The 15,954-nt window shown below is 48.9% G+C and overlaps 1 protein-coding gene across 4 annotated transcripts in view; it reads right to left on the bottom strand.

Annotated features, from left to right (window-relative positions):
• Nucleotides 1-15,954, bottom strand: part of fbxw5 (F-box and WD repeat domain containing 5) — a 296,735-nt gene that overhangs the window by 110,520 nt on the left and 170,261 nt on the right. For all 4 annotated transcript variants that reach the window (XM_078226724.1, XM_078226726.1, XM_078226725.1 and 1 more), the window contains exon 6: nt 8,700-9,162. In XM_078226724.1, the coding sequence (XP_078082850.1) occupies nt 8,700-9,162 (463 nt within the window). The remainder of the gene's footprint in view (nt 1-8,699; nt 9,163-15,954) is intronic.

Raw genomic sequence — 15,954 nt, forward strand, 5'->3', positions numbered from 1 at the left:
GGGGGTGTGGTGGAGACAGATTCACCCAGCGAGTGGTTAGGATCTGGAATGTACTGTCTGAGAGTGTGGTGGAGACAGATTCACACAGTGCATGGTTAGGTTCCAGAATGCACTGTCTGAGAGTGTGGTGAAGACAAATTCATACATCGAATGGTTAGGATTGGAAATGTACTGCCTAAGGGTGTGTTGGAGGCAGATTCACACATTGATTGGTTCGGATTTGAAATGTACGGTCTCAGATTGTGGTGGAGACAGATTCAAACAATGAGCGGTCAGGATCTCGAGTGCACTGTCTGAGTGTGTGGTGGAGACAGATTCAAAAATCGAGTGGTTCGGATCGGAAATGTACTGTCTGAGAATGTGGTGGAGGCAGATTCATACAGCGAGCGGTTAGGATCTGGAATGCACTGTTTGAGAGTGTGGTGGAGACAGATGCACACAGCGAGTCGTTAGGACCTGGAATGTACTGTCTGAGAGTGTGGTGGAGACAGATTCGCACAGCGAGCGGTTGGGATCTGGAATGCACTGTTTGAGAGTGTGGTGGAGACAAATTCACACATCGAATGGTTCGGATTGGAAATGTACTGCCTGAGAATGTGTTGCAGGCAGATTCACACAGCAAGTGGTTAAGATCTGGAATGTACTGTCTGAGAGTGTGATGGAGACAGATTCACACATTGATTGGTTAAGATCTGGAATGTACTGCCTGAGAATGTGGTGGAAGCAGATTCACACAGTGAGCGATTAGGATCTGGAATGCACTGTCTGAGAGTGTGGTGAAGACAGATTCGCACAGTGAGTCGTTAGGACCTGGAATGTACTGTCTGAAAGTGTGGTGTAGACAGATGCACAAAGCGAGTGGTTAGGATCAGGAATGTACTGTCTGACAGTGTGGTGCAGACAAATTCACACGGCGAGTGGTTAGCATCTGGAATGCACTGTCTGAGACTGTGGTGGAGGCAGATTCACACTGTCAGCAGTTAGGGTCCAGAATGCACTGTCCAAGGGTGTGGAGGAGACAGATACACATAGTGAGTAGTTAGGATCGGGAATATGCTGCCTGGGAGTTTGGTGGAGACAGATTCACACAACGAGTGGTCAGGATCTGGAATCTACTGCCTGGGAGTTTGGTGGAGACAGATTAACACAGCGAGTGGTAAGAATCTGGAATTCACTGTCTGACAGCGTGGTGGAGATAGCTTCACACAGCAAGTGGATAGAATCAGGAATATACTGTCTGAGAGTGTGGTGGAGACAGATTCACACATTGATTGGTTAGGATCTCGAGTGCACTGTCTGAGTGTGTGGTGGAGACAGATTCACAAATCGAGTGGTTCGGGTCGGAAATGTACTGTCTGAGAATGTGGTGGAGGCAGATTCACACAGCGAGCGGTTAGGATCTGGAATGCACTGTTTGAGAATGTGGTGAAGACAGATTCACACGTTGATTGGTTAGGATGTGGAATGTATTCTCTGAGTGTGGTGGAGACAGATTCACACAGCGAGTCGTTAGGACCTGGAATCTACTGTCTGAGAGTGTGGTGGAGACAGATTCACACAGCGAGCGGTTGGGATCTGGAATGCACTGTTTGAGAGTGTGGTGGAGACAAATTCACACATCGAATGGTTAGGATTGGAAATGTACTGCCTGAGAGTGTGTTGGAGGCAGATTCACTCAGCAAGTGGTTAAGATCTGGAATGCACTGTCTGAGAGTGTGGTGGGGACAGATTCACATAGCGAGTGGTTAGGATCTGGAATGTACTGTCTGAGAGTGTGGTGGGGGCAGATTCACACAGCGAGTGGATTGGATCAGGAATGTACTGTCTGAGAGTGTGAACATAGAACATAGAACACTACAGCGCAGAACAGGCCCTTCGGCCCACAATGCTGCACTGACCAGTTACAAAAAAAAAAACTGTTACCCTCCAACCTAAACCAATTTCTTTTCGTCCATGAATCTATCTACGGCTCTCTTAAACGCCCCCAAACTAGGCGCATTTACAACTGATGCTGGCAGGGCATTCCAATCCCTCACCACTCTCTGGGTAAAGAACCTACCCCTGACATCGGTCCTATAACTACCCCCCCTCAATTTAAAGCCATGCCCCCTCGTGCTGGATTTCTCCATCAGAGGAAAAAGGCTATCACTATCCACCCTATCTAAACCTCTAATCATCTTATATGTTTCAATAAGATCCCCTCTTAGCCGCCGCCTTTCCAGCGAAAACAATCCCAAATCCCTCAGCCTCTCCTCATAGGATCTCCCCTCCATACCAGGCAACATCCTGGTAAACCTCCTCTGCACCCTCTCCAAAGCCTCCACATCCTTCCTGTAATGTGGGGACCAGAACTGCACACAGTACTCCAAGTGCGGCCGCACCAGAGTTGTGTACAGTTGCAACATAACGCTACGACTCCTAAATTCAATCCCCCTACCAATAAACGCCAAGACACCATATGCCTTCTTAACAACCTTATCTACTTGATTCCCAACTTTCAGGGATCTATGTACACATACACCTAGATCCCTCTGCTCCTCCACACTATTCAAAGTCCTCCCGTTAGCCCTATACTCAACACATCTGTTATTCCTACCAAAGTGAATTACCTCACACTTCTCCGCATTAAACTCCATCCGCCACCTCTCGGCCCAACATTGCAACCTGTCTAAGTCTTCCTGCAAACTACGACACCCTTCCTCACTGTCTACCACACCACCGACTTTGGTGTCATCAGCAAATTTGCTAATCCACCCAACTATGCCCTCATCCAGGTCATTAATAAATATTACAAACAGCAGTGGCCCCAAAACAGATCCCTGAGGTACACCACTTGTAACCGCACTCCATGATGAATATTTACTATCAACCACCACCCTCTGTTTCCTATCCGCTAGCCAATTCCTGATCCAATTTCCTAGATCACCCCCAATCCCATACATCTGCATTTTCTGCAGAAGCCTACCATGGTGAACCTTATCAAACGCCTTACTAAAATCCATATATACCACGTCCACTGCCTTTCCCCATCCACCTCCTTGGTCACTTTCTCAAAAAACTCAATAAGGTTAGTAAGGCACGACCTACCTGCCACAAAACCATGCTGACTATCACCTATCAATTCATTACTCTCCAAATAACTATAAATCCTATCCCTTATAATTTTTTCCAACATCTTGCCGACAACAGAAGTGAGACTCACCGGTCTATAATTCCCGGGGAAGTCTCTGTTCCCCTTCTTAAACAATGGGACAACATTCGCTAACCTCCAATCTTCTGGTACTATACCAGAGGCCAACGACGACCTGAAGATCAGAGCCAGAGGCTCTGCAATCACTTCTCTTGCCTCCCAGAGAATCCTTGGATAAATCCCATCCGGACCAGGGGATTTATCTATTTTCAGACCCTCCAGAATATCCTGCACATCCTCCTTATCAACTGTAATACTGTCAATTCTACTCCCCTGCAACCCAGTGTCCTCCTCAGCTATATTCATGTCCCCTTGCGTGAACACCGAAGAGAAATATTGGTTCAATGCTTCACCAATCTCCTCCGGTTCCACACATAACTTCCCTCTGCCATCTATAACTGGCCCTAAACTTGCCCTAACCAACCTTCTGTTCTTGACATACCTATAGAACGCCTTAGGATTCTCTTTAACCCTATCCGCCAAAGTCTTCTCATGTCCCCTTTTAGCCCTTCTAAGCTCGCTCTTCAACTCCCTCTTAGCCAATCTAAAGCTTTCTACCCGAGTGCTCACGTCTCATCCGAACATAAGCCTCCTTTTTCTTTTTAACCAACAAAGAAACTTTTTTGGTGCACCACGGTTCCCTAGCCCTACCAATTCCTCCTTGCCTGACAGGGCCATACCTATCACAGACTCGCAGTAGCTGCTCCTTGAAAAAACTCCACATGTCGGACGTTCCCAGTCCCTGTAATCTCCTAGTCCAACCTATGTTTCCTAATTCTCTCCTAATAGCCTCATAATTACCCTTCCCCCAGCTAAAACCACTGGCCCGAGGTTCATGCCTATCCCTTTCCATCACTAAGGTGAACGTAACCGAATTGTGGTCACTATCACCAAAATGCACACCAACTTCCAAGTCTAGCACCTGGTCCGGCTCATTTCCCAGCACCAGATCCAATATAGCCTCTCCTCTAGTTGGCCTGTCTACATACTGAGTCAAAAAACCTTCCTGCACGCTTTGAACAAAAACTGACCCCTCTAACGAGCTAGAGCTATAACAATTCCAGTCAATATTCGTAAAGTTAAAATCCCCCATAACAATTGCCTTATTACTTTCACTCCTAAGCAGGATTGACTCCGCAATCCTTTCCTCAACCTCTCTAGAACTTTTAGGAGGTCTATAAAAGACTCCCAACAGGGTGACCTCTCCTCTCCTATTTCTAATCTCCGCCCATACTACCTCAACAGATAAGTCCTCATCAAACCTCCTCTCTGACACTGTGATACAATCTCTGACCAATAATGCTACCCCTCCCCCTCTTCTACCTCCTTCCCTACTTCGACTAAAACATTTGAACCCCGGGACCTGCAGCATCCATTCCTGCCCCTGCTCTATCCATGTCTCTGAAATAGCCACAACATCGAAGTCCCAGGTACTGATCCACGCTGCAAGTTCACCCACTTTATTGCGAATACTCCTGGCATTGAAGTATACACATTTCAAACCCTGCTCCATCTCACCTCTGCAATGCCGTGCATTGCAGTCCCCATCCATGCATCCTTCACTTTCAGCCCCACTACTCAGGATCCCTCCCCCCCCCCGAATCAGTTTAAACCTCCCTGCATGGCCTTAGCAAATTTACCCCCCAGGATATTGGTCCCCTTTCGATTCAGGTGTAGACCATCCTGTGGTGGAGACAGATTCACCCAGCGAGTAATTAGGATCTGGAATGTACTGTCTGAGAGTGTGGTGGGGGCAGATTCACACAGCGAGTGGATTGGATCAGGAATATACTGCCTGAAAGTGTGGTGGAGACAGATTCACACAGTGCATGTTTAGGTTCCGGAATGCACTGTCTGAGAGTGTGGTGAAGACAAATTCACACATCGAATGGTTAGGATTGGAAATGTACTGCCTGAGAGTGTGTTGGAGGCAGATTCACACAGCGAGTGGTTAAGATCTGGACTGTACTCTCTGCGATTGTGATGGAGAAAGATTCACACATTGATTGGTTCGGATCTGGAATGTACTGTCTGAGACTGTGGTGGAGACAGATTCACACAGCGATCGGTTAGCATTTGGAATGCACTGTCTGACAGTGTGGTGGAGACAGATTCACACTGCGAGCGGTTAGCATTTGGAATGCACTGTCTGACAGTGTGGTGGAGACAGATTCACACAGCGATCGGTTAGCATTTGGAATGCACTGTCTGACAGTGTGGTGGAGACAGATTCACACTGCGAGCGGTTAGAGTCCAGAATGCACTGTCTGAGTGTGTGCAGGAGGCAGATTCACACAGCGAGCAGTTTGGATCTGGAATGTACTGCCCGAGAGTGTGGTGGAGACAGATTCACACAGAGAGTGGTTAGAATCTGGAATCTACCGTCTGAGAGTGTGGTGGAGACAGATTCCAAACAGCGAGTCGTTAGGACCTGGAATGCACTGTCTAAGAGTTTGGTGGAGACAGATTCACACATCGAGTAGTTAGGATCTGGAATGTACTGTCTGAGAGTGTGGTGGAGACAGATTCACACAGTGAGCGATTAGGATCTGGAATGTACTGTCTGAGAGTGTGTTGGAGGCAGATTCACAGATTAACTGGTAAGGATTGGACATGTACTGTCTGAGAGTGCGGTGGAGACAGATGCGCATAGCGAGTGATTAGGATCTGGAATGCACTGTCTGAAAGTGTGGTGGAGGCAGATTCATAGATTAATTGGTTAGGATCGGAATTGTATTGTCTGAGATTGTGGTGGAGACAGATTGACACATTGGTTGGTTAGGATCTGGAATGTACTGTCTGAGAGTGTGGTGGAGACAGATTCACACAGCGAGTGGTTAGGATCAGGAATGTGCTGTCTGACAGTGTGGTGGAGACAGATTCACACAGCAAGTGGTTAGGTTCTGGAGTGCACTTCTGAGAGTGTGGTGGAGAGAGATTCACACAGCGAGTGTTTAGAACAAAGAAAAATGAACAATACAGCACAGGAACAGGCCCTTCGGCCCTCCAAGCCTGCGCCGCTCATGTGCCCACTAGACCATTCTTTTGTATCCCTCTATTCCCAGTCTGTTCATGTGGCTATCTAGATAAGTCTTAAACGATCCCAGCGTGTCCGCCTCAATCAGTCCATTCCAGGCCCTCACCACCCTGTGTGTAAAATACGTCCCCCTGACATCTGTGTTGAATCTTGCTCCCCTCACCTTGAACCCGTGACCCCTTGTGTTCATCACCTCCGACCTGGGAAAAAGCTTCCCACTGTTCACCCTATCTATGCCCTTCATAATTTTATACACCTCTATTAGGTCGCCCCTCATCCTCCGTCTTTCCAGGGAGAACAACCCCAGTTTACCCAATCTTTCCTCATAGCTAAGACCCTCCATACCAGGCAACATCCTGGTAAGCCTTCTCTGTACTCTCTCCAAAGCCTCCACGTCCTTCTGGTAGTGCGGCGACCAGAACTGGACGCAGTATTCCAAATGTGGCCTAACCATCGTTCTATACAGCTGCAACATCATATGCCAACTTTTATATTCTATGCCCCGTCCAATGAAGGCAAGCATGCCATATGCCTTCTTCACCACCCTCTGCACCTGTGCTGCCACCTTTGAGGATCTGTGGACTTGTACACCTAGGTACCTCTGTGTGTCTATACTCCTGATGGTTCTGCCATTTATTGTATAGCTCCCCCTTACATTAGATCTACCGAAATGCATCACTTCGCATTTATCTGGATTAAATTCCATCTGCCATTTCTCCGCCCAATGTTCCAGGCTATCTATATCCTGCTGTATTCTCTGACAATGTTCATCACTATCCGCAACTCCAGCAATCTTCGTGTCGTCCGCAAACTTACTGATCACACCAGTTACATCTTTCTCCAAATCATTTATATATATCACAAACAGCAGAGGTCCCAGTACAGAGCCCTGCGGAACACCACTAGTCACAGACCTCCAACCGGAAAAAGACCCTTCCACTGCTACCCTCTGTCTTCTATGGCTAAACCAGTTCTCCACCCAGCTAGCTGGCTCACCTTTTATCCCGTGAGATTTAACCTTTTGCACCAGCCTGCCATGAGGGACCTTGTCAAACGCTTTACTAAAATCCACATAGACTACATCCACGGCCCTGCCCTCGTCAATCGTTTTTGTCACCTCCTCAAAGGACTCAACCAAATTTGTGAGGCATGACCTCCCTCGTACAAAACCATGCTGTCTATCGCTAATGAGATTATTCAGTTCTAAATTCGCATATATCCTATCTCTAAGAATCTTCTCCAACAATTTCCCTACAACGGACGTCAAGCTCACCGGCCTATAATTACCCGGGTTATCCTTGCTACCCTTCTTAAATAACGGGACCACATTTGCTATCCTCCAATACTCTGGGACCTCACCTGTGTCCAGTGAAGAGACAAAGATTTCTGTTAGAGGCCCAGCAATTGTATCTCTTGCCTCCCTGAGGAGTCTAGGATAGATGCCAGCCGGTCCTGGGGATTTGGCTATCTTAATGTTTCCTAAAAAACCTAACACTTCCTCCCTTGTAATTGAGATTTTTTCTAACGGGTCAACACATCTCTCTGAGACACTACCAGTCAACATGTCCCTCTCCTTTGTGATCTGGAACGTACTGTCTGACAGTGTGGTAGAGACAGATTAACACAGTGAGCGGTTCGGACCTCGGATGCACTGTCTGAGAGTGTGGTGGAGACAGATTCACACATCGAATTGTTAGGATCGGGAATGTACTGTCTGAGAGTGTGGTGGAGACAGATTCATACAGCGAGTGGTTAGGATCAGGAATATAATATCTGAGAGTGTGGTGGAGACAGATTCACAAAGTGAGTGGTTAGGATCTGGAATGTACTGCCTGAGAGTGTGGTGGAGACAGATTCACACAGCGAGTGGTTAGGATCTGGAATGTGCTGTCTGAGAGTGTGGTGGAGACAGATTCACACAGCAAGTGGTTAGGATCTGGAATGTACTGTCTGAGAGTGTGGTGGAGACAGATTCACACAGCGAGTGGTTAGGATCTGGAATGTACTGTCTGAGAGTGTGGTGGAGACAGATTCACACAGCGAGTGGTTAGGATCTGGAATGTACTGTCTGAGAGTGTGGTGGAGGCAGATTCAATTGTGTCTTTCAGAAAGAGAATTGGTCATTACCTGCTGACGAAATTGTTGCAGGACTATGTTGCCAGGTGAATTGTTCTTGACGAGAGCAACTGCAACAGATGTGACTGGCCAATTGGCCTCTTCGTGTGCTGGAAGTATTCTACAACTCTTTACAACTCTCCACCCACCCACCTCTCCCTCTTCATAATTTACCTTTGTTTCTCTATCTACTCCCAATATCTTGGAGAAATTTTACTTGATAACTGCTTCTGCCTTGGGACGTTTTATTACATTAATAAATGCAAGTTGTTATTAGCAAAGTTTTTCTGACACTAGCAGCACTGGTGTTAAGTGTGTGATGAGCTGGGAGGGACTGGTTTGGAAACTGGTGCTTACCAATCTGATGGGGAGTATAGGTAAGAATTCCTGTGGTGAAGATCAAGTATTTTTTGTCTCGAGTTGTTTGCTGTTCTGACATTAGGGTTGTATCTGGTGGCTTTGTCTTGGCTTGGAGAAAGAGTTCTGCTACTCTTGCTTCAATTTGATTTTCATCCATCAAGGGTTGTTCCCCGGAAGGAAGTACATTCTCTTCCCTCTGATCATTGTCTGTATTACAGACTATCATCTCGCCTGGCTTCTCGCTCTGCTTCACTTTGCTGCAGACATTGTCCTCACTGTCAGTGCCCAAGTCAAACACCCGGGAGGCTGAGCTGCTCAATTCCTCCTCGGAGCCCAGCAGCAGGTCAGGAGTGTCATGCCGTCTGCAATCTGCCACCATAACTGTGCGGATGGTGCTTGCATTCAAATTCTGAAGCTGGAACAGTCTCTTCACCACATTTATATTTTCTGATTCGATATCCTACAGTGAGGGGAAATGAATTGAAGAACTATCAGACATTAAATAGATCCCTCACAGACAGCCACAGTTATTCCAACCTGGTTAAAGAAAACACCATGGATACTGGAAACACACCACAGCCTGTAGCACTGATGGGGATAGGAGAGTTTACACAACACATCTCTGACTGCTGATCAGAACTGGACGGAGCTGCCCTTAAAGAGTTTATAAACAATCACACAGAACTAATTCAGCCCTGAAAAGTCTGGAGTTAGATGGGAAATGCCAGTGTTTCTGTTGAACTGACTCAGCACTGGAAAACACAGTGTGGAGGGTGGAGGAACAGAGATACAGAGGGTCACAGTGCAGAGGATGGAGATTAGAGAGAGACAGAGGGTCACAGTGTAGAGGGTGGAGGAACAGAGATACAGAGGGTCACAGTGCAGAGGATGGAGATTAGAGAGAGACAGAGGGTCACAGTGAAGAGGATGGAGGTTAGAGAGACAGAGGGTCACAGTGTAGAGGGTGGAGGATAGAGAGAACGGAGTGTCACATTGCAGAGGGCTGGAGTTTAGAGGATGGAGGTTAGAGAGGCAGAGGGTCACAGTGTAGAGGATGGAGGTTAGAGAGGCAGAGGGTCACAGTGCAGAAGATGGAGGTTCGAGAGAGACAGAGGGTCACAGTGTAGAGAATGGAGGGTAGAGAGACACAGTGTGTCACAGTGTACACGAAGGATGTTAGAGAGACAGAGGTTCACAGTTAGAGGGTGGAGATTAGCGAGAGAGACAGAGAGTCACAGTGTAGAGGATAGAGTTTAGAAAGAGATAGAGGGTCACAGTGTAGAGGGTGAAGGTTAGAGAGGCAGGGGGTCACAGTGTAGAGGAGCAGAGAGAGAGAGGGTCACACTGCAGAGGGCTGGAGTTTAGAGAGGGAAAGGGCCACAGTGTAGAGGATGGAGGTTAGAGACACAGATAGTCACAGGGTAGAGGATGAAGGAGCAGAGAGAGACAGAGGGTCACAGTGTAGGAGGTGGAGGTTCGAGACAGAGGGTCACAGTGTAGAGAGTGGAGGTTAGAGAGAGACAGACGGTCACAGTGTAGAGGGTGGAGGAATGGAGAGAGACAGAGGGTTACAGTGTAGAGGATGGAGGTTAGAGAGAGAGACAGAGGGTGACAGTGTGGAGGAAGGATGTTAGAGAGACAGAGGTTCACAATGTAGAGGGTGGAGTCGAGCGACAGAGGTTCACAGTGTAGAGGGTGGAGTGTAGAGAGAAACAGAGCGTCACAGTGTAGAGAGTGGAGATTTGAGAGAGGGACAGAGGGTCACAGTGTAGAGGGTGGAGTGTAGAGAGAGACAGAGGGTCACAGTTTAGAGAGTGGAGGATAGAGAACGGAGTGTCACATTGCAGAGGGCTGGAGTTTAGACAGAGACAGAGCCACAGTGTAGAGGGTGGAGATTAGAGAGACAGAGGGTGGAGGAGCAGAGAGACAGAGGGTCACAGTGTAGAGGATAGAGGAGCAGAGAGAGACAGAGTGTCACATTGCAGAGGGCTGGAGTTTAGACAGAGACAGTGCCACAGTATAGAGGGTGGAGGTTAGGGAGACAGAGGGTCACAGTGTCGAGGATGGAGGAGCAGAGAGAGACAGAAGGTCACAGTGTAGAGGGTGGGGAAGCAGAGAGAGACAAAGGGTCACAGTGTAGCAGATGGAGAATAGAGAGACAGAGGGTCACAGTGCAGAGGATGGAGGAGCAGAGAGAGACAGAGGGTCACAGTGCAGAGGATGGAGGAGCAGAGAGAGACAGAGGGTCACAGTGCAGAGGATGGAGGAGCAGAGAGAGACAGAAGGTCACAGTGCAGAGGATGGAGGAGCAGAGAGAGACAGAAGGTCACAGTGCAGAGGATGGAGGAGCAGAGAGAGACAGAAGGTCACAGTGTAGAGGGTGGGGAAGCAGAGAGAGACAAAGGGTCACAGTGTAGCAGATGGAGAATAGAGAGACAGAGGGTCACAGTGCAGAGGATGGAGGAGCAGAGAGAGACAGAGGGTCACAGTGCAGAGGATGGAGGAGCAGAGAGAGACAGAGGGTCACAGTGCAGAGGATGGAGGAGCAGAGAGAGACAGTGGGTCACAGTGTAGAGGATGGAGGAGCAGAGAGAGACAGAAGGCCACAGTGCAGAGGATGGAGGAGCAGAGAGAGACAGAAGGTCACAGTGCAGAGGATGGAGGAGCAGAGAGAGACAGAGGGTCACAGTGTACAAAGAACAAGAACAAAGAACAATACAGCACAGGAACAGGCCCTTCGGCCCTCCAAGCCCGCGCCGCTCCCCGGTCCAGGATTGAATCCTGAATCCAGGATCCCCACCCAATTTTCCAGCCTATCTACATACCAATATCCTATCCACCAAGCTGTCCCTCACAGCTACGATGCTTTGTTCATCACAACCTATTAACTCACCCCCACCCCCCCATTCCAGACCATGTGATCTCCAGGGAGAGGCGAAAACCCAGAGTGAAAACCCCAGGGCCAATATGGGAAAAAAAAATCTGGGAAATTCCTCTCCGACCCCCTGAGGCGATCGAAACGGGTCCAGGAGATCACACTGGCCCTGATCGGAAAATGCTTCCCAACCCTAGTCATTTCCACTTCCACGAACACCATATGAATTCCCTGCCCCCGAGACAGGTTCCCAACTATCCGCAGTCTCGCTCTGTACTGGCACCAGCAAGATGATCATAGAATGAAGCCTTGAAACGAGAAACAAGGAACAATTAGCCCGCGCCGCTCCCTGGTCCAAACTAGACCACTCTTTTGTATCCCTCCATTCCCACTCCGTTCATATAGTTGTCTAGATAAGTCTTAAACGTTCCCAGTGTGTCCGCCTCCACCACCTTGCCCGGCAACACATTCCAGGCCCCCACGACCCTCTGTGTAAAATATGTCCTTCTGATATCTGTGTTAAACCTCCCCCCCTTCACCTTGAACCTATGACCCCTCGTGAACGTCACCACCGACCCGGGGAAAAGCTTCCCACCGTTCACCCTATCTATGCCTTTCATAATTTTATACACCTCTATTAAGTCTCCCCTCATCCTCCGTCTTTCCAAGGAGAACAACCCCAGTTTCCCCAATCTCTCCTCATAACCAAGCCCCTCCATACCAGGCAACATCCTGGTAAACCTCCTCTGTACTCTTTCCAAAGCCTCCACGTCCTTCTGGTAGTGTGGCGACCAGAACTGGACGCAGTATTCCAAATGCGGCCGAACCAACGTTCTATACATCTGCAACATCAGACCCCAACTCTTATACTCTATGCCCCGTCCTATAAAGGCAAGCATGCCATATGCCTTCTTCACCACCTTCTCCACCTGTGACGTCACCTTCAAAGATCTGTGGACTTGCACACCCAGGTCCCTCTGCGTCTCTACACCCTTTATGGTTCTTCCATTTATCGTGTAGCTCCTCCCTACATTATTCCCACCAAAATGCATCACTTCGCATTTATCAGGATTGAACTCCATCTGCCATTTCCTTGCCCAAATTTCCAGCCTATCTATATCCTTCTGTAGCCTCTGACAATGTTCCTCACTATCTGCAAGTCCTGCCAGTTTTGTGTCGTCCGCAAACTTACTGATCACCCCAGTTACTCCTTCTTCCAGATCATTTATATAAATCACAAACAGCAGAGGTCCCAATACAGAGCCCTGCGGTACACCACTAGTCACAGGCCTCCAGCTGGAAAAAGACCCTTCCACTACCACCCTCTGTCTTCTATGACCAAGCCAGTTCTCCACCCATCTAGCCACCTCCCCCTTTATCCCATGAGATCCAACCTTTTTCACTAGCCTACCATGAGGGACTTTGTCAAACGTTTTCACTAGCCTACCATGAGGGACTTTGTCAAGGAGGGTGGAGATTAGAGAGAAAAATAGGGTTACAGTGTAGAAGGTGGAGGTTAGTGAGAGACAGACTGTCACAGTGTAGAGGGTGGAGGAGCAGAGAAAGACAGGGTCACAGTGTAAAGGATGGAGGTATAAAGACCGAGGGTCACAGTGTAGGTGGTGCAGGAGCACAGAGAGACAGAGGGTCACAGTGTAGAAGATGGAGTTTAGAAAGAGACAGAGGGTCACAATGTTGAGGGTGGAGGTTCGAGAGACATGGGGTCACAGTGTAGAGGAGCAGAGAGAGACAGGGTCACACTGCAGAGGGCTGGAGTTTAGAGAGAGAAAGGGCCACAGTGTGGAGGATGGAGGTTAGAGACACAGAGGGTCACAGTATAGAGGGTGCAGGAGCAGAGAGAGAGAGGGTCACAGTGTCGAGGGTGGAGGAGCAGATAGAGACAGAGGGTCACGGGAGGATGGAGGTTAGAGAGAGACAGAGGGTCACAGTGTAGAGGGTGAAGGTTAGAGAGAGACAAAGGGTCACAGGGTAGAGGATGGACTTTAAAGACAGAGGGTCACAGTTTAGAGGGTGCAGGAGCAGAGAGAGACAGAGGGTCACAGTGTAGTGAATGGAGGTGAGAGAGACAGTGTGTGACAGTGTAGAGGATGGCGTTTAGAGAGAGTCAGAGAGTCGCAGTGTAGTGAATGGAGGTTAGAGAGACAGAGGGTCACAATGTAGAGAATGGAGGTGAGAGAGACAGTGTGTGACAGTGTAGAGGATGGCGTTTAGAGAGAGTCAGAGAGTCGCAGTGTAGAGGGTGGGGGTTAGAGAGGCAGAGGGTCACAGTATTGAGGATAGAGTTTAGAGAGAGACAGAGGGTCACAGTGTAGAGAGTGGAGGAGCAGCGAGAGACAGAGGGTCACAGTGTAGAGAAGCAGAGAGAGAGACGGTCACACTGCAGAGGGCTAGAGTTTAGAGAGAGAAAGGGCCACAGTGTAGAGGATGGGGGTTAGAGACACAGAGGGTCACAGGATCGAGGATGAAGGAGCAGAGAGAGACAGAGGGTCACAGTGTAGAGTATGGAGGTGAGAGAGACAGAGGGTCACAATGTAGAGAATGGAGGTGAGAGAGACAGTGTGTCACAGTGTAGAGGATGGAAGTGAGAGAGACAGAGGGTCAGAGTGTAGAAGAAGGATGTTAGAGAGACAGAGGGTCACAGTGTAGAGGAGCAGAGAGAGAGAGAGGGTCACACTGCAGAGGGCTGGAGTTTAGAGAGAGAAAGGGCCACAGTGTAGAGCATGGAGGTTAGAGACACAGAGGGTCACAGGGTAGAGGATGAAGGAGCAGAGAGAGACAGGGGGTCACAGTGTAGAGGATGGAGGTTAGAGAGAGACAGACTGTTACAGTGTAGAGGGTGGAGGAGCAGAGAAAGACAGAGGGTCACAGTGTAGGTGGTGCAGGAGCAGAGAGAGACAAAGGGTCACAGTGTAGAGGGTGTAGGTCAGGGAGACAGAGGGTCACAGTGTAGAGGATGGACTTTAGAGAGACAGAGGGTCACAGTGTAGAGGATGGAATTTAGAGAGACAGAAGGTCACAGTGTAGCGGGTGGAGGTTAGAAAGAGACAGAGGGTCACAGTGTAGAGGGTGGAGGAGTGGAGAGAGACAGAGGGTCACAGTGTAGAGGGCGGAGATTAGAGAGAGAGACAGAGGTCACAGTGTAGAGGATGGAGGTTAGAGAGACAGAGGGTCACAGTGTAGAGCGTGGAGAAGCAAAGAGAGGCAGAGGATCACAGTGCTGAAGGTGGAGGTTAGAGAGACAGAGGAAGATGGTGTAGAGGGTGCAGGAGCAGAGAGGGACGGGGGGAATCACAGTCCAGAGGGCTGGAATTTAGAGAGAGACAGGGCCACAGTGTAGAGGATGGAGGTTAGAGAGGCAGAGAGTCACAGTGCAGAAGATGGAGGTTCGGGAGAGACAGAGGGTCACGGTGTAGAGAATGGAGGGTAGAGAGACACAGTGTGTCACAGTGTAGACGAAGGATGTTAGAGAGACAGAGGTTCACAGTGTAGAGGGTGGAGTTTTGAGAGAGACAGAGGGTCACAGTGTAGAGGATGGAGGTTAGAGAGACAGTGGCTCACAGTTAGAGGGTGGAGATTAGCGAGAGAGACAGAGAGTCACAGTGTAGAGGATGGAGTTTAGAAAGAGATAAAGGGTCACAGTGTAGAGGGTGAAAGTTAGAGAGGCAGGGGGTCACAGTGTAGAGGAGCAGAGAGAGAGAGGGTCACACTGCAGAGGGCTGGAGTTTAGAGAGGGAAAGGGGCACAGTGTAGAGGATGGAGGTTTGAGACACAGATAGTCACAGGGTAGAGGATGAAGGAGCAGAGAGAGACAGAGGGTCACAGTGTAGAAGGTGGAGGTTAGAGACAGAGGGTCACAGTGTAGAGAGTGGAGTGTAGAGAGAGACAGAGGGTCACAGTGTAGAGGCTCAAGAGACAGAGGGTCACAGATTAGAGCATGGAGATTAGAAAGAGACAGAGGGTCACAGTGTAGAGTATGGAGGTGAGAGATACAGTGTGTGACAGTGTAGAGGATGGAGTTGAGAGAGAGACAGAGGGTCACAATGTAGAGGGTGGAGTTAGAGAGAGACAGAGGGTCACAGTGTAGAGGAAGGATGCTAGAGAGACAGAGAGTCACAGTGTAGAGCGTGGAGATTAGAAAGAGACAGAGGGTCACAGTGTAGAGGGTGGAGGTTAGAGAGAATGAGTGTCACAGTGTAGAGGGTGGAAGAGCAGAGAGAGACGAAGGGTCACAGTGCAGAGAGCTGGAGCTTAGAGAGAGACAGGGCCACAGTGTAGAGGATGGAGGTCAGAGAGAGACCGAGGGTGACATTGTAGAGGATGGAGTGTAGAGAGAGACAGAGGTTCACAGTGTAGAGG

Source organism: Mustelus asterias, chromosome 13 (assembly GCF_964213995.1).
Source record: "Mustelus asterias chromosome 13, sMusAst1.hap1.1, whole genome shotgun sequence".
NCBI lineage: Eukaryota > Metazoa > Chordata > Chondrichthyes > Carcharhiniformes > Triakidae > Mustelus > Mustelus asterias.